Source organism: Heliangelus exortis, chromosome Z, assembly GCF_036169615.1.
Source record: "Heliangelus exortis chromosome Z, bHelExo1.hap1, whole genome shotgun sequence".
NCBI classification, from domain to species: Eukaryota; Metazoa; Chordata; class Aves; order Apodiformes; family Trochilidae; genus Heliangelus; species Heliangelus exortis.
In genome coordinates, this window is record NC_092454.1 from 47,280,731 (window position 1) to 47,307,316 (window position 26,586).

The following is a 26,586-nucleotide window of genomic DNA, read 5'->3' on the forward strand; positions in this document are numbered from 1 at the left end:
GTATTTTCTGATATTCTAGTGGTTTCCAATCTGAGAAACTAAATTAAGTACATATAATATGACTGCAATTATAAAAAATAAAAATAACAACCATTGAGACGCATTATAGTGAAACAGTATACACAAGCTTTATATGTAGAAATACAACAAATCACAATATATGACTGAATCTCAGCCAAGTTATCTACAAGCTACAGGACAGAAGATGAGTCCTTTGGACTCAGCTCTACTTGTCTCTGGTCCCAGCAGCATTCTGTCAGTTCATTCCTGAACAGTCTTTGATAAGCATTCAATGCAGAAAAGAAATCAGGAAAGCACGGTGCAGGATGAGTTATGGAAACCAATTAAGCATCCTTCAGGTGATTTTTTTTTTTAATTTTTTTTTTTTTTTTTATGAGGACTGTATTGTTTTTACTCAATTACAATGCCACATATATACTGTTATCCAGAGGGAAACTATTGACATTTTTTTTCAGAGACAGCTCAGATGCATATGGTCCTAAAGCAACTATCTCTGTTTTCTCCCTCTGGCCTTATTTTCTCAGAATAAAGTGGAATACTATTGCTGCTTCTGTTACTCATGTGTTTCTTCACATCTTTGCTGGGTAGAGGCTCAGATTATTTTTAGCATGCTGAACTTTTAAATTTCATTCTTATTTTTAACATATAGGAAAGCATCCGTGCTGTCGTTGGATAGAACCTTGTGAAACACAGTTTATTCTCTACTGGAGTTTAAAAAATAAAATAAAATTAAAAAAAAGTAAAAAAAAAAAAAAAAAAAAATCAAGACGTTAACATCATAGATGTCAGTCTGTTTGGAGAACTAATCTGATCAGACTGGTACTAAAGAATCTTCCTAGTTATCAGTATTTACCCTGACTATGATCACAAGAATGTTTTTATCCTGGACATTCCTTATAAGAGATAATGCACTGGACATGTTAAGCAGGACTTCCAGGTCCATTGAGGTTATTTTGAGGCTGCCACTGTAACTTTCTTTTGTGCTGTTTTTGTAACAGCACAGTGGGAAAAGGTAAAAAAAAGAAAGGCTAACACTTCTCGCAGAAATCTATTCTGAAAAATTGATTAACTTATCCCTTAAAAATTATAAAAATTATAAACAGTGTCATTTGTTTTGACTTGATTTACATGACTCTAGACAGCAATGATTTGAGCCATAATTTTTTTTAATTTTTTTTTTTGTCACTCTTTGCACAGGCAATGACCTTGCAAAGTATTTTTCTGGCATTAAAATCAGTTTCTGTGGCTCTTCCTCCTTGGGGTTTGATTTTCTGGCAGCAGGTGGGAGAAACTAGCAGAAGTAAGAGCAAGTCAAGTACTACCAGGGCTGCGTGGAGTAAAGCAAAATTACTTTCCCTGTCCTTGGATGGGGCAACCAAGTCCTGAGCACCTGGGTGGAAGAAAGGATGCTGACAACTGGTCCTGAGGTAGGATTAGCAGAGACCTCAGTGACCTACTTGCTGAATAAGGGGACTCCTACAGACTCCTTCAACCAGAACAGCAAAACCTCATAATTTGTGGAAGATTCCACATGGATGTGTGTGGTCCTAGTTTTGCAATCCTTAATAAGGGAAATCTGCCATTTGAAGTATGGGATATTGGTGACAGTCAAGCCCTTGATAGGGAGCTACACACTTCTATCAAATACCATTAGTGACTTACGTAAGAATGTTCCTAACTTTGACAGTATAAATTTTTGTCTAAACTTCTACAATATGTTCCCAATAGAGAGAAGCAAAATGGTACATAATGGAAGTCTTCAGGGTCTGATTAACCTGGCACACCTGACAGATGAATAAATAAAAGCCTAGAAGCTGCAAATATCTTGATAAACCATTTCAAAATAAAACAATTTTTTTTTTTTTTTTTTTTTTTTTTAGCTTTTAGATTTGCCCCGAAGGACAATACATTAATTTGGTGGCTTTCCATGCTTCTTTACTTTCCTTAGGCTTGGTATAAAATAGAGATCTATGTGGTTAGGGCCTGCATTCCCAAGTGAGCATCAAGGACTTCATTTACTGTACATATCTGTGTTGTATTCTTTTAATTTAACATGAATCCTCCGGTTAAGCTTTCATTCATTCCAGGAAACACTAGTGATGCTATAAGGCCAGAGATCACTCTTAGCATCTGCATTGCTCTGTCAGCTACTGATGTCTAGGATAAAAGCTTTCAGTTAGTGAATATTAAAATAAAAGTCTCTCCAGCCAAAACATTGCTACACATCTTCTGGAAACAAAAAGAATATAGGTGCTAAAGAACTCCTTTCTCTGCATGCAGATGATCAGTTCTTCTTATTATATCATAAAGGAAATAATAATCTTTACTTGTCCTTCCATAACACTGAATTTACAACAATAACTCAGTTTACTTCAGCAGGATTCATCAAGCTGTTGGTCCTAGAGCAGGGTCTGGATACACAGTTTATAAGAAAGAGTAATTTTAAAAAGTTTTTTTTAATGTTTGTACAAAGCTCAACACTGAATTGCTAGTCAATGAAGAGCCCCATCTTCAGTATCACATTAAAAGACTAACTGAAAACACACCCCCAGAGGCAATGTGAAGGTCTTCACTAGCAAGAATATTATAATGAAAAAATATGGGTAGAAAAAATAAAGTGATCATCTAATCCCTATAAGTGGGCTTCAGATGACAGATAAAGTCAGAGGAAAACACACAAGTGAGCAAAACCATGGCGTACTCCAGCAGACTAAACTTATTCCAAGCATAACTTCAGTGAGCTGGCCAGACTCTGGGTGTCATAATATGTTAAATAGGTAAAGAAAGAAACCGACTAAAATATAAAAACTGTCCTAGGACATAGAACATTTGTTTTGTTCAGATATATTAGGGTGCTTTCTATAATGCAGTTCATTGAGATAAATGACTTGTTGCTGCAACTCCAATATTGAACTACGATCCTTACAATTTTTGAGACTCTTTCCATGTTTTTTTTTTTTACTTCGCAGAGTTCTATAAATATCTAATGTGATATTTGTGTTATTTTCTTGTAATCACAGTAGAGAAAGTTTTTAGGAATTTTTTCACTTACATCACCTTAGAAACAAGACATATATATACAGTAAGATCACTCCTTCTCTAGAGTAAAAGCTGGCATCATCTGCGCAAGTTTATGGCTAATTGTTCTGAATAAGATATGGATGTCTTACTCCTACCCACTACTTAGGAAATTCATTTGTTTTAATGTATTTGCACATAGCAACCTGTAAAGTAGGTTTTATGAAGCCAATAATGCAGATATAATACTTGAGGAATTCCTTTTAGTTTGGATATATTTATTTTTCCAAACATTTTGTTTGAGAGAAAATGAGATTGCTATCTGCTGTTTCCTTATTTTTTTGCAGGAAAGCAAAGGGTTGTTGACTTCCTCTCCCCTCCCTTCCTTCCTTCTTTCTGAAGGTACTGTACTCATCTGAAAAAAAGAGAACGAAATGATTGTTCCTGTTCTCTTTCTTAAGTCATTTGAAACACTGTCCCTGCTAGTTTTCTAAGTTTACTGCACGGGGGGAGGGAGAGAGAGGGAGAGAGAGAGACAGAGATTACCAACATGAGAGCAGGTAGAAAGTTTAGGGCAAGAATCCTTCCAGCTTCAACAACTGGTAAGTTAAGTAAAAATGCTTTTATGGTTAACTCTTTAGCAGTACAATATATGTGCTTTTGTCTTAAGAGAAGGCATTATACAAGAATCACATTTATTTGATAAAAAACCTATAATAAGCATATGCATTGACAAGCCGTATATTTACGCTATAGATACCTATAGTCTGGTTTTTGGATACTGGTGATAATAACATACAGTTAAACCAACACAGGCAAGGAACTGTTTCCCAGTGAGGCTGATAGTATTCATAACATGGTATGCTATGAATTTTACCTATGTAGATTCTGCTACAAAAATCCTGTTACGGGCTTCACTAACTTTATCCTGAATGTCTCAGCAAGATTCACGGGGCCGTTGCTGAAATAAAAAGAGAAGCTGTGTCATGTGCAAACTGATGTATTTAATGTATCATCTGACACTACTGAAGTTTGCTTCAACCCATCAACCTGTGCTATGGTTGAAGAAAGATTACTCGGGCTTTTTTTTTTTTCCTTTTATGTAGTCCTGTTTATGACTACACATGTTTATCTCTACTCATCTGTGTATATGATTAGTCTAGGAACAGTGACATTTAAGACTTGGTAAATGCAGTTCCAGGTTCTCACTTGAAGAAAAAAAAGGAAAAAATGCTGTCTAGTATAAAATAACACCAACAATGGACACCAGCATCAGTAGTGGGATGGATTCAAATGTTTAGTTGTTGTTTGAATTGTTGCAGAAACAAGTAATATTTTTCATGTGGGTATATATGGATCAGAGTGAACAGAAGTGGCATGTCAAATGAGTAATTGGATGCTAGAGTGTGTTTCAGATATTGGATCAGAGGAGTCTCCCCCACGCTTTTATGAAAGCTGAATGCAGAGGTGGGGGAAAGAATTGGGACAGGTGTCCACTTGCCAGCAGAAGGAGAGCTTGGTCACCTTCTGATACAGGATTTCTTCAAGTTGCAGCTCTCTAAAATGCAGGGTGCTCTGCAGAGTGCCCGGAGCCTGAAGAGAGCAGCTCCCAATGGCTGGCAGGCAGCTCCAGCTGCCCTGCTCCCTCTCCCCCTGGGGCACCTGGGCTGTGCTCCCACCCCAGAACAGCCCTCTGCTCCCATCCCTCACTGAATCAATTAGCAAAAAGGATTTTCTTTGCTCTCTATCTTTCTGCAAGGTTTTCCATAGGAAGGAGCGATCCACCCCAAACTCAGCCCGATTTCTGGGTAAGTTGTAGATTCCCTTCACTTTAGAAGCAGCTGATGGGTTCTGCCAAAGGACATGGAAGTAATTTGTTTCTCAAATTCTGTAGCTTAAATTTGCAGCTTGGTCTAACTTGGTATCAAGTATTGGGTTTATTTAGTTATTCTTCACCTACAAAGAATCCTCTGCTAATAGCAAGTAAATGCCAGGTGTTGCAATGAAAATGACTTGCCACATCTTTCACTTTGTTTATGTTTTAGGCTTATGTTTTACGTGACTAAATTCTAATTCAAACTGAAAAAAAAAAAAAAAAAAAAAAGCGTTTGGACAGCTATTTTGGCAGTTACACATCAAACATCTAGAGAACCACTTTCTACTCCAGGTGAAAAGTAGAGGAATCTCCCAAACATTAAAAAAAAAAAAAGTGCATACGCTCTGTATTTGTAGTGGTATTTTGCTCAAACTGCAGATTGTTAGTCTTGATTGCTGTCATTTGTATGCTTAGACCTCATTAGTTCAGAAGTTCAGTTTACCTCACAGGCAAGAGCCAGTTGCAGTCTTTAGGTACAGGTTTTGTTTCTGAAGATACTACACAATACATTATTGGTTTGGGCTATGTATACAGGATATTCTTCCTCTGAGAGATTGTCTGAAGCACATTATTAAGAATATATGTGTTCATAGTAATAGTAGGTGGCCAAAAGCGGTACAGGCTATTCTTAGACCCGTGTCTCATTAATAAGTACAAAGAAAGAGTATTTTTAAAGGAATGCTTAATAATTGGGGAGTAAAAAAAATATACCTTGAATTTTGAAGGTCATGCTTAGATTTCAGCTATTGGGATAACTGTTCCTTCAGATAATACGTCTTTGTAATCATTTGGAGTTAATTTCTTTTTACATTCTGTAATTTACTACTGATACAGCTGTAACATTTAATATTACAGTAATTTGTAGCACAATTAATATATTTCTTGAGATGTCAGAACAACAAGATTTTTGGCAGATCTGTTATCTTTTTCTGCCATTGCTAAGGTATTTCTAAGCAGCAAAGGGGGTACTCTGAGGCAGGATTTAGTATAGATTTACTACTAGTTTATGGCAGAAATTCAATGTTTGTGAAATAGATTTTCTGTTATTCACTTCAGAATTACTTTAAAAAATTGCAGCAATAGAAAGAGAGAGGCTCTGTTTATTTTTATTGCAATCTTACTGTTTCTGTTGCTAAGAGCCATATTTATGTATATAGCATACAGAAGTAAATGGTCAGTCAGTGTATATATTTTCCCATAGAATTAGTTAAAATAAGTTAAAAAGTATTTCCATTTAATTTATTCTCAGTAATAATGAAATAAAAGTATAGTATAGTACAGTAATAATGTATAAAAGTATAGTAATAATGAAATAAAAGAATAGACAGATTTTACTTTTTGTTCTGAAAAATACAAACAAGATGGCGAAGATGTTACACAAGTAAATTTTAGACCGTGGAAATCCCAATGTAATGGGTCTGACGAAAGAAAGCACAGAAACTAATGGAAGTACTATGTAAATGTACATCACCTTTATATATTTAGGACTATTTTTTTCATGGTTAAAAATGAAGGCATGAGTTTTGAAAGCAGAATAGTAGTAAGTTATATTCCTAGCAAAATTTTGGCATCTCTAATACAGATTTTTGAGCAGAAGGGAATCTGAATATTTGAATTTTAAAGAGGTTTTTTTTTTTTGTTCTTATTTCCTTTCAAATAAGGACATCAATAAGAGCCTGGCCTTACGACTCTCTGCATATAAAGCAGATAGTGATGAACTGGAAGGCAAGATGTACATCTCACAGATTAACATTTTAGCATGTTCTTATGTGCCATTTCTAGTAGCAACTGATAGATATCCTGTATTTGGAATGGGAGAAGCATAGGGGGATGTCTCATGGTAGCAATATGAAACAAGCCTCATATACAGAGGCAGAAGACTATGGACTGTCCCAGATAGAACTTTCATTGTTTCCAGTCCTAGATATTACAAAGCCTTGATAATGAAGAAAGGCCTCTGTATGAATGGATGACCCCACTCAGCCAGGCATGTAATCAGAACACCAGCCTGAGAAATAAACACAGTAAAAGCTGCAGAAAGTAACAGAGTTTTTCTGTGGCCATGGTTTAAAGACCCAAATCAGAAAAAAGGTGTGTAAGGAAAGGCAGCTTCTTATTAGTTGATAAGAAATGACCCATATCTTCTGTGCACTCTCATGCAACGAAAAAAACTTCTCCATGCAAACCTTACAAAGGCTGTGTTGACTGCTACAGACAGTTGTAAAATTATTCATTTGTTTGATGCACTGATCTTATAACCCATTTTACTTTAAAAATAGACCACCAAAAACAAATGAGCATTTTCTTCTTAAATGCAATAGTTTTCCCCCCACTGGTTCAACATCTTAGAAGAGCATTGAAAAGGAAGGAATACCAGCTTGGAGAAGACAGAGTAATAGAGTTGCAAACATTATGAAGCCTTTAAAAACAATGAAACAAGGACTTGGGATTATCCTCCTTCTGCTGAAAAGCTGATATTCTGAAGATGAGACCATTGCTCTCCATTGCTATCAAAATGCGGTGGAATTTTATGGACAATATTCAGATTTTCATCCAATGAAGAGGCCTAAGCTAATATGTTTTGATTACTTAAAACACATACTGAACTGCAGGCTGGATGTCTGATTTTACTTTATTTATATCTGTGAGGGAATAGTCCTTCTCGGACTCCTAAAATACTATGATCCAATGAAAAATATTTTATTTTTGTTATAGGTCTTTCCAATGTTAAACACTTTGTGACTTGTTTTTGTACAACAAATACTTTTATACTAGTGTTACCCTGATCTTCATAAGCAGAACACAGTGTTTTTCTTCTAAACCAATGATGTGTAATGTGTTGTAAAGACTTCCAATGTCACTGGAAGAAATCATGCTAGGTAATCATATATGAAAAGAAAACATATTTGTCGTCTGAAGGTTTCCGTAAGAAATTATGTGAACATTTGCCTTGATTTTTTTTTAACTTTCACTCCTTATTTCCTTCTTTACAAAGGATGTTAGAAAGACACATTAATTATCTGAATGAAAAATGAAAAAAAAAAGAATTATCATTTTGTTTTCCCTCTCTAGCTAAAAAAGCCAAAACACTGACATACTTCTCTTCTATGCTTTGGGTGTGCATGTGATTTAAAAGAAAAAACTCAGAGTAAATGTGTGTTACCTGAAAAATCTATTTTTTCACTCACAGTATTCATAAAAGGTGTACCTGGAAATATCCACCTTTCAGGTGCCTATGCTCATTAGTAGCCCTGGAGATCAGAGAACACTGAAAAATACAAATGTTCATTGACTGTGAAGGTTCATTTAGCCACAAAAAGCTACCAGGTAGACTGAGTCTTATACATTGATAGTATCAGTTCTTGTTTATAAATTAGTAAACCACAGCTGATTTGAAATTTAAAGCAAGGCTATGAGAAGGATTGTGCATTTTTCATTGTTACTTGTGGAATATGGCTGCAAGGAATGCTAATGTGCAGCAAGCAGGCATTACCCATGCAGTCTGAGGCTGGAGGAGCATGTGTGGTGGCTCTGAGATGGAGCACGTGGTGTTCTCAGGGAGATACTGCTTCTGACACCAGGCCCATCAATAAGCTACAAGTGTGATGTCTGGGAGGGACAAGATGACTTCCAGTCTTCCTCTTCACTGGTTGGTTGCTATTCCTGACTGTGCACAAGCCACTTATACTTTAGTTTTCTCTGGTTAGGGTTGTGATGGGTTAAATTCTGGAGCTTTTATTTCATGGAAAGCTCTACTCCGGGTCTGGTACTAGAGACTGTAAGCTGGAAAGAGTATACTTAGGCTCTCACCAACACCAAATACATTACGTTTAAGCTAAATACATAAATGTACTCTAAAGACATCAAAGAAGAACACATTGGAATATAGTTACTATTGCAGGTTTAGTCCTCTCTATGAGGTTCACTCTTAAGCAAGTAGTATTTCAGATACAGGTAAAAATTATTTGAAAGGGGAACGTGTTTCACACAGTAGTTCCAGGCCGCACAGTATTTTTCTACCTGTCTACTTATTCTTAAAATTCTTAGTAGGAAAGCATGTGTAGTGTAAACAATATCAGGAGGTGAAAAGAAAAAGAGTGACCTGTTTTTAAAAGTGTCAGTTTCTAATGAACATCAAAACTTGTTTGAGCTGCCTGATAGGTAGCAGCCTATGTTGGGCTGGATCCCTACTGCAGGTTTCTGAAGCTATGGAAAGTGTCCTATATCTGTTCAGAACTATTTTCCTGTGACAGAAATTCCATAAGACTGTAAAGGACCTCCTGGAATAGCAAGTTGACAACGATGTAATACGTTTACCAGAAACTAAACCCATCCATTTCTATAGCTGCAGGAAAATAGTATTTTTTGCACAGTACCACAGCAAAGTGTCACACCATCATGGATATTATCTCAGAGAGTTTTTTTGCATAATGCTGCACTCACAATGTGAAGTCACCAAGTTTTCCAGAATAATTTTATATGTCTGTATGTAGCATTTTTTCAGGGTGCTATGGAAGCAGTCACAAGCATCAGAGAAATGATGTTGACTGACTCCTCCTCCACTGTATTCTCATCCCTCTGCCAGGAAAATCAAAATAGCAATTAAAGCCTTTTAATCTGAAATGCATTCATTTCTTTCTTCGTGTCCCACAAAAAGGGAATCCACCTATGCTTAAGACACAGGTAAAGAAATGCAACTGAGCAGATGTCACTGCATTCTGTGGGCAAACAATCAGGACCTGGGATTTCCTCTAATGAGTGCAGTGAGGATCTTAACCAGCTCGTTCACTACAGGACACAGAAAAAATGAGTGCAGGGCCTGAGCGTAGTGAGGACAATAAGTCAGAACAGTATCTATACAATTATTTATCCTCTGGTTAGCCTCCACCTGCCCATATCACAGCTGTGTCTACCATTCCTCCCCAAACACAGTGATAATTTCTATAAAATTTTCCAGGTTCTTATATGTGACACTTGAATTTTTTTGAGGGGGGAAAATCACTCGTTAGAATAATTTGTGGGGTGGAAATAGAGGGTGGGGACTGAGAGAAAGAGTTATATTAATATATAAGGTTTTTTTCCGATAAGCTGGTGGGCTTTTTTTAATAGTACATAAGTTTGATATTTGAGGTTTTTTTGTTTCTTTTTATTGTGATTAAGATCTGAACTGAGCATCCAGAACAAACCTTTGGTGAAGGATTAGTACTGGAGTGGTTTGGGAAATATTTATAAATTCAGATTTAAAATTATGATGAGTTTCTTCTCACATTTTTTTCTTTTCTTTGGTAAAAAGTATTTTATTCTGTAGAAGAATTTTGTAGCTCTAGTTTCAGTTCCAGTGCTGCTGATGACATTTGGCTAAGTCTAAGCTGACATTCCTACTCCTTATGCTAGTTTATTGAATTCTATAAAACTGACATTTTAAATCTGTTTCAGTTTAAAATAATCAGCCTCTGGATTTTTTCCTTGTTAGATGATCTACATAAAGACTTGTTTCACAGTTAATCAAAGTCACAAAAGCAATATGAAATTTGTTTTAAAATTCAGATTTTCTTTAGTTATGTCGACAGAGTAATATTTACTTTTAGATCTTTCTGAAAGTTAACAAAATAAAAGCAATATGCAGGCTGCATTTTGGGGATAAGATAGAGAAAGCATTTGCTTTTTGCTGTTCAGTCAAGAAGAAGACTCAAGTTTGGCATCAAGGAGAAGATTCAGGTTTGGCATCACAGACGAAGGGCAAAGCAAGCAAGGAAGTTATCTTAATTTACTTCCTTGCAGTACTCCACATGATTAAAGGTATCATTTTATTCTAAAACTGAAGAAGACATTTCTCCTTAAAAAAATAAACTGGTTTTTAAAATTACCCCCCCACTTGAATGTGATTGTGAGATGTGAAAGTGATAATTTCTCTGAACAAGAAATTCATATTCAACATTTTTTCAATGCTTTATTACAGATTTTATGCTCTGGCAGTCTGGAAAGCAAATATATCAAAAGTAGCTTCCTCCAGTGCCCCAGTAATTTGCCCTAAGATCCATTTTTAACTCATTGCTCATGATTCTTAGTTTTTCCTATTTGGGTATCAACGGAATAAACACAGTGGTGTCCTAGGAATAGCACTGACATCTCTAATTCCTTTGCTGTGTTTCCTATTGAACTTATCTTCAGAGAGAAACATCTGAGTCACTGCTGAGACAGCTTAATTGCAAGTGGGTACCAGTGGTTTACAGGGATTAATCAGTCCTTTCAGCCTAGCAGCTTTCCCACCAATTCTGCTCAAGCTTCAGCTAAAATAAAATTTACTATTATTTCCTAAATGATTAGGAAAGCATCATCTGGTCATTACTTCTAATGAACTGGACACCACAAGAACAATTTACTAACAGATATATTTTTCTTAACTCTTTCAGTTTCTGGATGAAATCCTCTTCTTTCAGTTCTTGTAGGATGTAGCATGTTTTACTGGAACACACATTACCTACCAGTTTAGCACCCTTCAGTTTTGCTATGAGTTTTGTCTTTTGTGAAATGAGGAATTAAATGCAAAATAAATACAAACTAATAATACTCCCCCATGTTTAACTAAAACTAGACTTTCATAAGAATCCTGATCTGTTTCAGAGACTTTATGTTAAAACTCTCCCATACAATCCTTTCTTCCTTGGTCCTTCTCCAAGCATACAAGTATATTTCACCTGCCATTTTGGTTTTTTTTTTTTATTTGTTTGTTTGTTTGTTTTTTAGGTATCTGAGGCTTTATGCATGCAACACCTGAAAGGTGCAATTAACTTCTGATGGTGTAGGAAAGTGCCAGCAGCCTGTCTTGCAGTGGGCTGGCTGAAAGTCTGAAGGTGGCCCTTAGCTACCTTTAACTTAACAAAGAGATGGAAAGAGACCAAACCATCTCTCTGGCCTCCCTAGAGGTGATAAGGAAACAGGGACTGCAGTAGGAAGAAAAGCTCAATCTATTTCCTTTCAAAAGGTCAGGAATGCCAGTGAAAGGTTTACTTTCAAAACAACAGCTCAAACAGGACAGCATGAGGGTTATGGAAGGGCATACATTTTCAATCATTCTAATTCTGGGTGTTCTGCATAGCTCCATTGTTTCTTCTAAAATAATACTGATGTACAGCTCAAACCCCCTCTGTCTCCACTTCACTCTACAGTGTTAAACAATTGTGTTTTGTAGGTGAGAAGATTAGGTCTGAAGTATTCTTTCAAGGACTCCAGGGTCTATTCAATACTACTATTTTACTAGGCATCCTTCCTAATACTATTTAGTATGTCTTCTGTTCAACCTGTCTCATATAATATCTGCATGGTGGGAGAAAAAAACAATATGCTAAAACTGCATGAGTGTTATTTGATAATTTTCCAGAGGAAAAGCTGTTTAATAGAGTATGCCTATGGTGCCAGAATTGTACTGTTTTAATTTGCAATGCCAGACATGGAAGTAGACTGGAAACAAGGATGGAGTGATAGGATTTCTCTAAACAGTGATTAAAGTGACTCTAGATATTTTAAAAAGGCAGGGACAAATCCATAGTTCCAGCCTTTGACATGAGTGCTCCTTATCCACTTAAGGAAGGGAAGAAATTTAACTTATTGGCATAAGCTGATAACATCCAAATCCCAGATCTTGTTCTTAGCTACTCCTCAGATTTTCCATCATAATTTCAGTACAATATGGATGATGCCAGAGAGAAAATTGGGACAGTTACTTAGGATGAACTACTGCCATTGTTTATTTGAGCAATTAACTGAGCTGGCCAAACCATTGTTAATTCCAATAACCAGTGAGGGCAGGATCCAGTTGCATTTCCGTCCAGTCTGCTGGCACCAGTTAAGCTTTGCACATTTGAAACTCTGCTACTATATATGGTCCCAATGTCATCACCGTAGCCAGTCTGGTTCTGTCAGACCTGAACTCTGACCAGGATATACGTACATAAGAATATGCAGTATGCCTATGCCCAAATACTCTAGGAGACCCAGTCCTGTAAGATTATTCCTGAGAAACTGAATACTCACGAATGACACAATATTCAGTGCAAAACACAACAGCTATGAAGTTGGAGACTTTGATTCGTTTTCCTCTATCCTCCTGAGGAGTCTGGACCCACAGCTCTAGCCTCTTAAGGCTGTGACCAAACTAAATGGGCCCTTATGTAGACAAAAAATGCAAGTGCCAGTGGGCAGAGAGCAAAGAGAAGTCCCAGGGATAGTGTAGTCAGCTGCTGCAGACTGCATCCCCCTGGAGGGAGGTCTGGGTTCCCCTTCAAGCGTCATCTCCCCAGGTTTATTGAAACTTAGGGGCACTTCACCCTCCTGAGTGACTGCATTTATGGTTTGGCTATAGTGTCAAGTTCCTTTTGATTCATTCTACCTTGTAATCCCTTGTCTTCAGAGAAAAAGCCTCCAGAAGAAGGGACTGGGGGCCCACTATGGGTGAGTGCTCTGGGCACAGGTGAGACAGGGCTGCACTGTGAACCCAGAGACACAGATCTTCCAGCAATCATTCCCTCTCCCCTTTGTCCCCACCCCAAAGCAGCCTTGAATTCCCTGTTGGTGCAAGAGAATCAGGCAGGTGGAGGTGCTCAGCTGAGGACAACTTTGACCCCTTTACACACTTCCAGACCAGTGCCTTGCATGCTCTCACTATGTGTTAGCTGTGGTTTGGAGTCACTTTGTGTAAACAGCTAACTTCAGAGCCTGAGGACTTAAGCAACCACTTCCTTATCCAGATTACCTTTGTGCTGCTGACCATTTTAGCAGATAGAATAGTGAAGCAGAGGGGATGAACAACAGATGGAACAGAGAAGTGAAGAGGGAAGGAAACATAAGATAAATAAGAAAATTAACAAAAAGGAAGAAAGAAGGGAATAAAAAGAGAAAGGAGGAAGAAAAAGAGAAAGAGAAAGGAGAAAGAAAGGGTAAGAAAAAGTGAAACAAAAGGCCAAAACAGAAGCAAGACTAAACTGTAGATAAAGGACATTTCACATATACATTGTAATGACTGGACACTGTTCATGACCCCTAAGTACTGCTAGGAGCATCACCCTGTTGCAGGTTCACTGTTAGGGCAGCCACACTGCTCTGTGGCCTTCACCCACTGTCTTGTTGGACAACAGAAAAGTTACGAGAATGATAGTAAAGATTTTACTACAGTAAGGACAGAATACACATAAAAGCAATATGAGGGGCAGCAAACCATTTTGATAAACGGAAAACACAGCATTCATACTGGAGAAAAGGAAATTATCTACAACTACCTCACTACAGCACCAGAGAAATTGTTTTTAATCTGATAGTTGTCACCACTAAGAAGCAAATTATGCCATAGACTATTCTGTAAACACATCTGATGCCACAGACAGTGCCTCAGCTTTGTCAGGTTGGGGGGTGGGGCTGCTACAGACTTTCAGAGGAGAAAATCTCAGGATCTAATTTAACATTTTCAGTAATTATCAAAACCAAAATGCTCTGTAAGTTGTAGAAAAGTGAGTGTGCATTCACTTTTACACTTTCTCCATTACAAGAAGTACTAAAGTAACTATACTCCTCTTAAAGTGTTCATATTATCTTGCTTCCTGAAAAATGAGTACAAAATCAGGATCCAAGACGATTCCAAAAGCCACTCTAGGCAGTACATGCAAGTGGATATTTTTCCTAAACTTCTGTATTTCCCAGCTAAAATTAAACAAAAAGTAATGTAAGTTAAAATATTAGCATCTGGGGATAACAAAGACAATACAGGGAGGATATTTCTATTTCACAGTTTTTTAAGACCCATTACTTCTCTGGTGTCATTGCCCAGACAGTATTAATGCAGTTACACTGCACACAAAGCCCTTCAAGCAGAAGGAATGTCTAAAATGACCAAAGTTCAAACATAAAGGAAATAAAACATGCCAAAACAGAGACAGTGAAGTAAATAAAATATTTAATATATTATATATACATATATATGTATATACAAAGTTTATTTGAAACTTTGCTGCTTGTTACATCTATTTATTGTGCCATGTTAAGCTGCTTAAACATGTCAGATTTTTAAATCAATTTTATATTTTAGGTGTATAATTGCATGGTTTCCATTAAGTTATCATCTGTTAGCTTACTATCTCAGAATCAGTTGCTTATTCCATGTGTATACATCTTTGTTAAAAGTATCAGATTTTGGTCATAAATGGTGGACAAGAGAATCCGTAACAAATGGCAAGGAAAATTGTGAAGGATTAGTCTGAGAGTTTACTAGAAATCTTGCCATTAGACTCACTGAGTTCTGGTTATGTCCCTGAATGTGACTCCCAGTTTTCAATAACCAAGTGTTTGCTGAGAAAAAAACCCACACTTGTTGATGGAAACAAGTTTTTTCCTGAAACCTGGTACCATCAGATGAAGGTGATTTCCCATGGAGAAGTGAGAAGACACCAAGCTCCTCAGTACTATCATACTAATATAGGAAGAAAAAACTTGATCTGGTCCACTTCTCATTTTCAGTTATTCCAGATCGTTATAATGAACAATTGTTTCCAATTCCAGTCCTATTAATGATGGTAATCTAAATGGGGAAGAGAAATCTATATGGCAATATATTTGTCCTGATAGTGTTCTCCATTTAAGCAGACTTATTTGTCTTACAAAAGGCATGGGACAAGAAGCCTTATTTCAGAAGAATTTAAGTTAATGGTGAAATCATGAACTTCATTAGACATCAGGTCTACATAGAATCATAGAACTGCTCAGGCTGGAAAAGACCTTCAAGGTCAGTGAGTCCAACCTTCTCCTAAGCCTATTAACCTATTTCTGACGACCCACCACTAAATCATGTACCCAAGCACCACATCCAGATGATTTTTAAACTCACTCAGGGATGGAGACTCAACGATCTCTCTGGGGAGCCTGTTCCAGTGCTTAACAACCATTTCTATAAAGTTTCTCCTGATAATGTCACACATGCATGTGTGACAGAGAAAACAACTGTTTTTGGAAGTAGTACTGGAAAGGGTTTGACTCACAAATTGCTTTTATTCCTATCTCAGCACTGCTTTTTTAAGGTTTTCCCAACATTTGTGTCTCTGGAATCAGTATATGCACTCACTGATTTTGGGTACCTTCCCTAAAGCCTTGCTTATTTTTTCCAGGGAGTCTAAATTTCTGTCTTCTCTTGCTTCCACACTGTGGCAGAAAAAGAGCTCTCTTAATTCAAAATACGTATCATCATTTCAGTTATCTTCAAATAATGTATCATAAGGACTTCAAAGCTGATTTGGGTGTATTACAGATATACAGTTTACATACAACATGTACTCAATTTAAATACTCGGCCTGAGTTTATTAACATAGAGTCATCATATGTTAGTTAAACCCATTACTGAATAACAACTCTTGAGTTATTGAGTGAATCTGTATTGAAATAACTCAAAATTTTTGAAGCATATTTAGAGCTTCTGCATCATTCAACAAAGCAGCACCTACAAAGAAAAACCTGACTGTAAAATTGACAAGCAGGTGCATGGATTTTACAAATATGAACATAATTATCATCTAGTCAAAATTCTTAGTCAAGACAACCCATGAACCCAGCAAAACAGACAAGGTAATCTTGAAAATGAAATGTCAAAAATATCCATATGATGGCTTTCCAACTCTGAAATTATGGAATTCCCAATAGAAAGCAAAATGGGGAGAAGCAATGTTACTACACAACTTCACTCACACACAGGAGGCAGCATAAAAGGCTGGAAGGAAAGAAAAAAGGGGCTTATGGGGGCTTCATGGTTCCATTGAGGGAAACAACTGGGAAAATTGTGAGTAGGGATCATACATGTTCCAGCTGAAAATACTTGGTTACCAGTAATAGACACATTCACAATTGTGTAAGCATTTCTGGTATCTTTAAAGCCTGAGGAATAACTCAAAGCAATGTAGATTCAGTATGGAACACTGCTTCACTGCTGAAATGAGCTTAATTTACCATAGTAAGATCCCTTTTTTCAGATCCTGAGACTGAGACTAAGTAATGAATACGTTGCTTAGTTAAACATCTGTAAGACAGAATCTATTTAAAGCCAAAAACTATTTGGAAGTTTGGAGTGAATGAGGGAGATCCCATGAAACCTATTAAGGTAACCATAGCCACCTCTATAATAACAATTACAAAATTAGCTATTGAAAAAAACCCCAGCCGGTTGTTCACTAAGACTGGCATTCTCCAACTTTAGCTCAAGAAATGTTTTGGTGTGTCACTTTTCACTGATCTTCTCCACATCCAACACAGAAAGAGCTGTTGGATTTCTTTCCTAGTACATGTCCACATTTCAGTCTCCAAGAGGAGACTAGGAATATACTCTTACAGGGCACAGTTTCTACAGTCATGTATGCCCAATTATGAATGGAATTCCTCTTCCAGGTAGGAGAAGTGGTTCAACCTATTCAGCCTTTAGACTTCCCACACTTCCTTCTGTTTCATCTTCTGAAATAGCAAACACAATTGCAAACCTCCACATAAAGTACTCATTAAATTTTTTCAGAGGGTACATATTACTTTCACTCATTTGGTCTCATGTCTGGTTTTAACATTGTGTTGCCCAACAGAAAAACCAGAACAGTAGTCGACAGTTTTTAAGCTTGAGAAACTTCAAAACTTCACATCTTAATGGCTGTGCTTATTATAAGTCCATGGACAAAAGGCATTTTTACAAAAGAAGCAGAATCTTGGTTCTATGGGTCTAAAGAAAACTGGCTGTTGACTTTGGTACAGAATATTATGTGGACACTGTAACAAAGTATATGCTTGTAGATAGAATAATGTGATTTTCATACTTTTAAAAATCCTTTTTCTGTAGAAATATGAAGCTTGGAAACAAGAAAGTAGCAGTTAACAGTTAACAGAAAGTAAAGTTTATAGTTTTTATATCTGCTGCATAGGCATTATATTTTGAAAATACCATATTGACTATCTGAACTTGCTATAGTTTTCCATTCTTTTCCTTTTCCTTTACTTTTCCTTTTCCTTTATTTTCTTTTCCTTTTCCTTTCCTTTATTTTCTGAAGAGCATTTGTTCTATTTTTCAAAATACTGTATTTCCAAATATACTTATTTACATAAAGAAAGAAACCGTGACGATTCGTCTTTAAAGAAGAATTTCTGTTTTAAAGACATTAGCTTTTTCAGAAGCTCTGGAGGAAAAGGTTTAGGGTTTTTTTATGTTAAAGTGCTAATACAGCATGGAAACCTTTAGCTAAGTGAGCTTTCCAGATTTTCAAAACTGAGGACCTAAAATACTAGTGACAAAAGCTAAACTTTTAAATGTCTTTCTAGGTTCAAGCTAACCTCAATATTTAGAACCACATTTGCTGTGCTACATAGAATTACATTTTAAATAAATAAATAAATACATTTTAAAGTGCTTATATGAAAAACACAGGTCACTAGGGGATATTTAAAATTAAAAAGAAATAAAATTCAATTCACCTCCCCTTATTTATTGTTGAGCGTTACAAAGAGATCGGCTCCTCCAGCAAGAGAAAGAACAAAATTATTTTGGAACTATGCTACTAAAATCTTTAAAATTCCCTACTGGAAAAGGACTTCTCCTTAAGTGCTTCTTGAATGGTGGTCATATCCATAGTCTCTTCTATTGTTTCCTCAGGGCCTACATTTTTATGGAATTAAACTCATGCCTCCATTCAAATGAGCAAGATTTTCTACCCACATGAAAGGAGATGATAAGAGAGGCTACATTTAATCTTTCCTCATTTAATTTCTACATCATGGGGTTTGGTATATTTAAGAGAAAAACCAGCAGTAATGTTATCCATATTCAGACTGAATATCTGTACTTTCCCTCCCCTTCTAGGTGCTCTTTTTTTGGATTATGTAGCACCTCTCTGATGTGCTCTTCACTGACTGTTCAAATACTTCCCCTTTTAGGCCTGGTCCCATGATGTGTGTAGCCATGGAGAGTGGAATAAACCCATGCACTCTGTGAAAGCAGCCAAAGGTTAGTAGTGCAACGAATTACTTCTTTCTAGTAAATTCAAGCATGTCTGCAGCCTCTGCCATAATTTTGTATTATAGAAAGACTGAAAGTTTGCATAAAACAGGCTGTGGAAGAAGGAGGTAACAGGCAGCCAAGAGGCAAGAGAGCAATTAGGCACAATTCACTGTCACTTCTGTGTGTTTTTGGCAGCATTTCAGTAGTCTAACAAAAGAAGTAAATAACATAGGTTTTCAATTGCTATAGGCCTTTCTGAAACATTCTGAAGACTGTAATTGCTGGGAAAGAATCATATACACAAGCTGGAAGGTATTTGAAAGGAGATTTGGGTCTACAGGTATATTTTACGTTCAGATTATGAGTTTAACTTTGCTTAAAATCAATTTTGAAAATAAATCTTTTTCCCTTTCATAAATAAGTGGAGCCTTTTTCAGAATTCGGAAAATCCCCTTTTCCCTTTTGAATAATTCAAGTCCTTTTCCTCAAAGAGTTTTCTAGGTTTAGCTGTTCCTTATTTTGCCCAGGGAGTTAGGGTGACAAGAAAACACAGCAGAATGCATACTCCCAAACAATCCTCTCTGATTGAATAAAACCACACATATATTAATTATCTACACATACACACAAATATAGTGCATGTCTACAATGTGTATATATATATGTGCATTGTTTCAAATCAGTGAGCTAAGGACAGAAAGCCACATCCAGCTATAATTATTAGATACTTCTTCCAGTTGTAAGCAATTTTTTTAGCCTTTTCCAGTATGACAGGTATTTTTAGAATTGTTCAAAGTTCCTAGAATTCTTGCTTCAATTACTACTCTTGATCCCTTTTTCTAAAGGGATTTTTTTTTTCTTTGTCAGTGGGCCTTTTGCTTCACTCAGTATTTTAAATAGAATTCCACAGTCTACCATGTTAGAAGGAAGTGGTCTGTTAGCAAGCAGTTTTTAAAGATGCCTTCTCCTGTTCACAGCCTAACTAAGTCACAGAGATGTTTTTTTATCTATCTTTAGAAGCAAATTTATCCAGCATGTAGCTTCCTGAAAAAGAAAAGAAGAATGTCTTAAGTACTCCAATCAGCTTCATGTTCTCCACCAAACATTTCCAAGAATGATGTTATAAATAGCATCAGCATGTCACAGGTGACACGGGGAAAAATGTCTAGTTTTTCAACCTAATCTCTGTCTGTTTGGGTAGATGAATGTACACAAATACACACATTCAGAAAAGTACATCCTTCAGGAGGACTAGAAGGTTTTTGAGAGGTTATGCAGGGAGAAAATGATACTGGCCAGAGCCTGCTAGAACTTAATCTGGCTTCTCAGTAAAATACAAAATGTTTCTATGAATACATTAACAACAAAATGATGGCTAAGGAGAATCTACATCTCTTGTTGGATGCAGAGGGAAACATAATGACAAAGGATGAGGAAAAGGCTGAGACACTTAATGTGTTCTTTGCCTCAGTCTTTAGTAGTAGGACCAGTTGTTCTCCGGGTACTCAGCACCCTGAGCTAGCAGACAGAGACAGAGATGACAATGAAGCCACCATAATCTACAGGGAAATGGTCATTGATCTGCTACACCACTTATATATAGACAAGTCTGTGAGGGTGGGTGGGATTCACCCAAGGATACTGAGGGAGCTGAAGTAGTGCTCATCAGAACAGTGTCCATCACTTATGGGCAGTGCTGGTAACAGCCAGGTTCCAGTTGACTGGAGATTAATACACGTGACCCCCATCTACAAGAAGTGAATCAGGGGAACTATAGGCCCGTCAGTCTGACTTGTGTGCCAGGGAAGATTATGGTGTAAATAATATTCAGTGCCATCATGTGGCACATACAGCAAAAAGTGGTCAGGTCCATTCAGCATGGGTTTATGAAAAGCAGGTCCTGCTTGCTACCCTGACCTTCTTCTATGATGAGATGACTCATTCAGTGGATGAAAGAAATTCTGTGGATATCTACCTAGACTTTACTAAAGTCTTTTACATCATTTCCCACAGCATTCTCCCAGGAAACTTTCTGGTTGTGGGTTGAATGGCTGCTCTCTTCCCTAGGTAAAAAACTGGTTAGATGGCTGGGCACAAAGAGTTGTGGTGGATGGAGTTAAATCCAATTGATTGCCAGTGCCAAGTGGTGTTCCCTGAGGCTCAGTGTTGGGGTCAATTCTATTTCATATCTTTATCAATAATTTGACAAGGGGATTGAATGCAGTCTCAGTAGGTTTGCAGATGATACCAAGTTGGGTGGGGACTGCTGTTTTGTTCAAGGGTAGGAAGGCTCTGCAGAGGGACCTGGGCAGGCTGGATTAATGTGCAGAGGCCAATTGTATGGGGTTCAATAAGGCCAAGGGTTGAGTCCTGCACTTGGGTCACATCAGCCCCATGCAATGCTACAGGCTTGAGGAAGAGTGGCTGGAAATCTGCTCAGAGGAAAAGGACCTGGGAGTGCTGGTTGACATCTGGCTGAATATAAGCCAGCAGTTTGCCCAGCAACAGCATCCTGGTTTGTACCAGGAATAGTGTGGCCAGTGGAAGAAGGGAAGTGATGGTGCCCTGGTGAGTGGCACTGGTGAGGCTGCACCTCGAGTGCTGTGTTCAGTTCTGGGCCCCTCACAACAAGAAGAACACTGAAGTGCTGGAATGTGTCTAGAGAAGGGCAATGAAGGGTCTGGAGAACAAGTCTTGCAAGGAACAGCTGAGGGAACTTGGTGTTTAACCTAGAGAAAAAGAGGCTGAGGGGAAACCATATCACTCTCTATAGCTACCTGAAAGGAGGTTGTAAGGAGGTGGGGCTCAGTCTTTTCTCCCAAGTAACAAGCAATAGATCAAGAGGAAATAGCCTCAAGTTGTGCCAGGGGAGGCTTAGATTGGAGACTGGGGGAAAAAAAAAATCTCAAAAAAAAGGTTTATTAAGCATGGGGACAGGGTTCCCAGGTAAGTGGCTGAGTCACCATCCCTGAAGGTATTCAGAAGAGATGTAGATGTAGTGCATAGGGACATGGTTTATTGGTAGACTTGTCAGTGCAGTGGTAGGTTTACAGGTGGACACGATGCTATTAAAAGGTCTTGTCCTGCCTATCTTATTCTGTGATTCTAGAGAGCTAAGGGAAAAGACAGCAGCCCTATTTAAGATGAGCCAAGTTTCATAAACTGTATTTTAGTTGAACCCCAAATTCAGGAGAGGCTCCCTGTATGACCAGTGGAATACAAAATACCAGAAGAAAATTATCTGTCTGCTATGTCACACTGAGCATTTTTTGGTCACTGTTATTCTGGAGACCTGGGGGGCTGCTGATATTATTTCTATATTTAGTTTTATTGTCGAGATTTTGCCCACCTGTTTAGAAAGAAAAAAAACCCTAGATTAAGTCTATAAACTGAATGTAATTTGGAGAGCTGTCAAAGGTCTTTCCTCCCCCAAATCTGCCAGGTAAATACCTCTGGGTTTAAAACAAAGAAAATAAATTACTCTCCACCTTCTTATTACAATACAAAGTGAGAGAAGCCAGGAAACACACAAAACCTGATGGTACACAGTGTCCTTAGATCACTTGGCCATTGTTTTCTCTCACAGCGGCACATGTTAATGATACAAAGAACTTTAACATTTTTTGGCTTTGGCTTTTCGTGTCACAACCATAATAAATGTGCACATTATTGTTTGTATTGCTATATCCCTTAGAAGCACCGCCAATCTCTAGAGCCTGCACACGCACATCCAAGAACAGGATTTTGCCCAGAAGTATCTTGGCTGAAGTAAGTTAGGCAGAAGCACTACTATGCAGATTCATCTGTGAAGTTGTGTGTCATGGTACAGCATGTTTGTGTTGCAAAGGTGTTGAGTGTGTCAGAATTGGTTTAAACTGCTAATTCATCCACAGGAAGATCAAGGATTCTTTGTTCTTCATTAACCAATTTAATTCTGCTTTAAAAGGCCTTGGTCTTACAGGGCCCTAAGACAACCTTAGTTGTATTTAGTTAAAGACCCCAACAACTTCCAGAACAGCAAAGCAGACAACAGAATGTTGAATACAGGAGTGCAGGAAGAAATAAAGAGATTTGTTTTTTTTGTTTGTTTTAAGGAGTTTGGGCAACACAAAACCCCCTCAAATATGATGAAGAACGAAGAAACAAGTTTTAATATGGACAGCGCCAGAGTCTCTTCCTTCTCCCACTGTCTGCAGCCTCTGAGCCCCACAAAGCCCCACAGAACAACCCCATTTGGTGGAGAATTCAGACCACAACTCTCAAATTTCCGCTATGGCCCTCCTCCTCTTGGAGACATAGAAACATTCCAGGGGTCCTTGGAAGGAGGGTCTCGGAAACGCAAGAGCATGCCAACAAAAATGCCTCCTGCTGTTGCCCTTGAGGGTTCCTCATCACCACTAGATAGACCTGAAGATAGCAATGACATAGGCTCTTCCAGTCTGCCCTTGGTGTTCCAACAGCCAGCACAGCCCAAGTACAGTTCCCAGATGATAGACCTCTGCAACTTTGGTTTCCAGTTCTACAGAACTCTGGAGCATTTTGGAGCCAAGCCCATTAAGCAAGAAGCAGTGAAGCCTAACACGGCATGGCCCAGTAGCCCAGCATTCATGCAGTCTCCTTACCCTTATTATCCTAAAGTCCACCCTGGTTTAATGTTCCCTTTTATTGTGCCACCAAACTTTCATTTCAGGAACCCCTTTCAAGCAAAAAGACCTCCAGAAATGCCCTTCAGAAGGTCTGAAGTAAGAGAAAGTGGTGAAAATAAGCAGAAAGTAGAAAGAGTCGATGTCAACCTTCAGATAGATGATAGTTACTATGTTGATGTGGGAGGTGAACAGAAACGCTGGCAATGTCCCATGTGTGAGAAGTCCTATACATCCAAGTATAATTTGGTCACCCATATCTTGGGGCACAGTGGCATTAAGCCACATGCTTGCACGCGGTGTGGCAAGCTTTTCAAGCAACTGAGCCACTTGCACACACATATGCTGACACACCAGGGCACTCGTCCACACAAGTGCCAGGTATGCCACAAGGCTTTCACTCAGACCAGTCACCTTAAGAGACACATGATGCAGCACAGTGACATCAAGCCTTACAACTGCAGGATCTGTGGCAGAGGTTTTGCTTACCCCAGCGAGCTGAAAGCACATGAGTCTAAGCATGAGAGTGGACGAGAGAACATCTGTGTGGAGTGTGGCCTGGACTTCCCAACCCTGGCCCAGCTCAAGAGGCACTTAACAACCCACCGTGGCCCCATACAGTACAATTGCACCGAATGTGATAAGACCTTCCAGTACCCAAGTCAGCTGCAAAACCACATGATGAAGCACAAAGACATCCGCCCCTACATCTGCACTGAATGTGGCATGGAGTTTGTGCAGCCCCACCACCTCAAACAGCACTCCCTAACTCACAAGGTAAGCCAGCATGAATCGTGCTCTCACCTTGCACAAGAACAGAGCAAAAGGACGGCAGGTTACTAAAGATGCATGTATGTACCTCCTTGGAAAAAAGTTAATCAGTCTATAGAGCCTCGTGATGGCTCTTTGCCAGATGGGGAGTTTTGTGCAGAGCAAAAACCCCAGCAGTGCTGGCAGGAGTACAAATTACATGCCTCTGTCAGCCTCAAGAAAGTACAAACAAAACTCTCTTTGTTATAAAGGAGTTCAATCAAACCACCTGTATTACATCCCAAAACTGTATTCACCTCTCCAGCTCTGGGTTTTATCTTTAGAATGACCTCCTGTAACATAACATAGCTTTGTAGAGCTGTATATCACACCTCCCCATCCCTAAATAGGAAGTATGTGTATTTGCAGTAGACTTTATGTATGCAGCAAAAGAAACTATATTATTACTCACTAGTCTTTGAGGAATCATTATAGTGAGGCATTTAGGAAAAAAACCAAGCCAAAACAGAGAAAAATTCCTCTTTGTGTGGAAGTTGTCGATAATGCCAGTCACCTGTCCACCTGTCTTGTCCAAAAGTGGACAAGAAGGATCCAGCCTATTTGTATCAAGCAGCAATCCTGCCACTGCTGACAGAAATGACAGCAGTCAGCTTAGGCCAGGAGCAGCCTTTGTAACACTTCAAAGATCATTTTCAAAAATAGGCAAAATGTAACTTCTGTTACACTTCAGAAAAGTGTCTGAAATTGGCTTATACATCTTTACACAAATATTATTAAGACAAGTCAAACCTAATAGCTTAAGATTTGGTAGTTTGGTTTTGTTTGGGTTTGTTTTGTTTGTTTTGGGTTTTTTTTGTTTTGTTTTGGTTTTTTTTTTGTCACAGGAAATGCCATGCCCTGTAACCTTTAGAGAGCTCCTGCTTATTTGTCCACAGCTGCAGGTGGATTCAGCTGTGGATGTAATTAACAGCATTCAGCTGCCCAAATGCAAGCTCACAGCAGATAGGCAGACACTTTAAGCTGCTGGTGGTGTTCACAGTTTTAGCTCTGAAACTAACTGTGAAAACAATGGAAGGTATAAAAGTCAGATAGTTTCAAGCCTTCTTTTTAGTGGGCACCTGTAGGAGGAGTAATTGCTTTCAGTAGTCCACTAGGAAATCCTCAGTGCCTCCAACAACTTGTACTCAAACTCTCTAAGTGTTCAGTTCTAAATTAATGGATTGTCATAGCATATGGAAGTTTTTTTGAGCAGCTGACAGTTAGACATTGTGGGTGTGCACAAGAATGTTGAATTGTGCAAGAGAAAATAGGCTGAATGGTACAAAAGGTGCTAAAATAAGTAAGTTACCACAAAGTAAATAAGTAAGCACCACATGAAAAGATAGTACTCAATCAGGATTAGTGGAAGTCCCAGTAGGCGTGAGCAATTTTTTCTCTTCATTGAATGTTAGGAGTGTACCCTTATTTGGTGACATTGCTTGACTGCTTCTTGGCTCCTTCTATTCTATTTTCTATAGCTTTGTTCAAGACACGGCTATGCCTTTTATAAAAGCCAACGATGTACAATTATCTAAGTCAAACACTACTTTAGTCTCTAATTGTTCAGCTTTTATTCTTGATCAATAAGTGTACACGTTTGACTGATATTTTACATGGGCATCAGAGTAGGACAAAGAAGCTCTGCTACTGACTATGTCTCATTGATTTGTAAGCTCACTGATAGAAACAAAAATAACGATTTCATTAGGCTTACATTTTGTTTTCCTTCTCTGCTTCTCATAATAATTTAAGATTTTTCTAGGGGAAAAAAAAACCGACCATAAGTATTTATTACTTGAGTAAATGGTGTTAAAAGACAAATAATTTACTACCTGCTTTGCTAATGCAGAATGAATAATTCATGTATAACTTACAGAAGATGATAAAAAAGAATTTCCACCTACAGAATTTTCTGTTTTTTTTTAATCTCTTACAGGGGGTGAAAGAGCACAAATGTGGAATTTGTGGCCGGGAATTTACTCTGCTGGCCAACATGAAGCGACACGTCCTGATCCACACCAATATCAGAGCATATCAATGCCATTTGTGCTTCAAGAGCTTTGTGCAAAAGCAGACTCTCAAGGCCCATATGATTGTTCACTCTGATGTCAAACCCTTTAAGTGCAAGGTCAGTGCATGTAGTAGCAGAAGCATTAACCCACTGGATATTTCTGTGGTATTATCATCTCATGATATGGTAGAATAAGAAAAA

General features: G+C 38.0%; 1 protein-coding gene across 3 annotated transcripts in view; it reads left to right on the top strand.

Annotated features, from left to right (window-relative positions):
* Positions 1-3,496: 3,496 nt before the first annotated feature.
* ZNF366 (zinc finger protein 366) overlaps positions 3,497-26,586 on the top strand; it is a 36,094-nt gene continuing 13,004 nt past the window's right edge. The window contains exons 1-4 of one of the 3 annotated variants that reach the window (XM_071730032.1): positions 3,497-3,641; positions 18,858-18,927; positions 23,016-24,341; positions 26,311-26,502. In XM_071730032.1, the coding sequence (XP_071586133.1) occupies positions 23,046-24,341; positions 26,311-26,502 (1,488 nt within the window). In that variant the 5' untranslated portion in view covers positions 3,497-3,641; positions 18,858-18,927; positions 23,016-23,045. Of the gene's footprint in view, positions 3,642-4,427; positions 4,848-18,857; positions 18,928-22,940; positions 24,342-26,310; positions 26,503-26,586 lie in introns of those variants that run through there. The other 2 variants (XM_071730033.1, XM_071730031.1) reach the window with 2 other exon arrangements.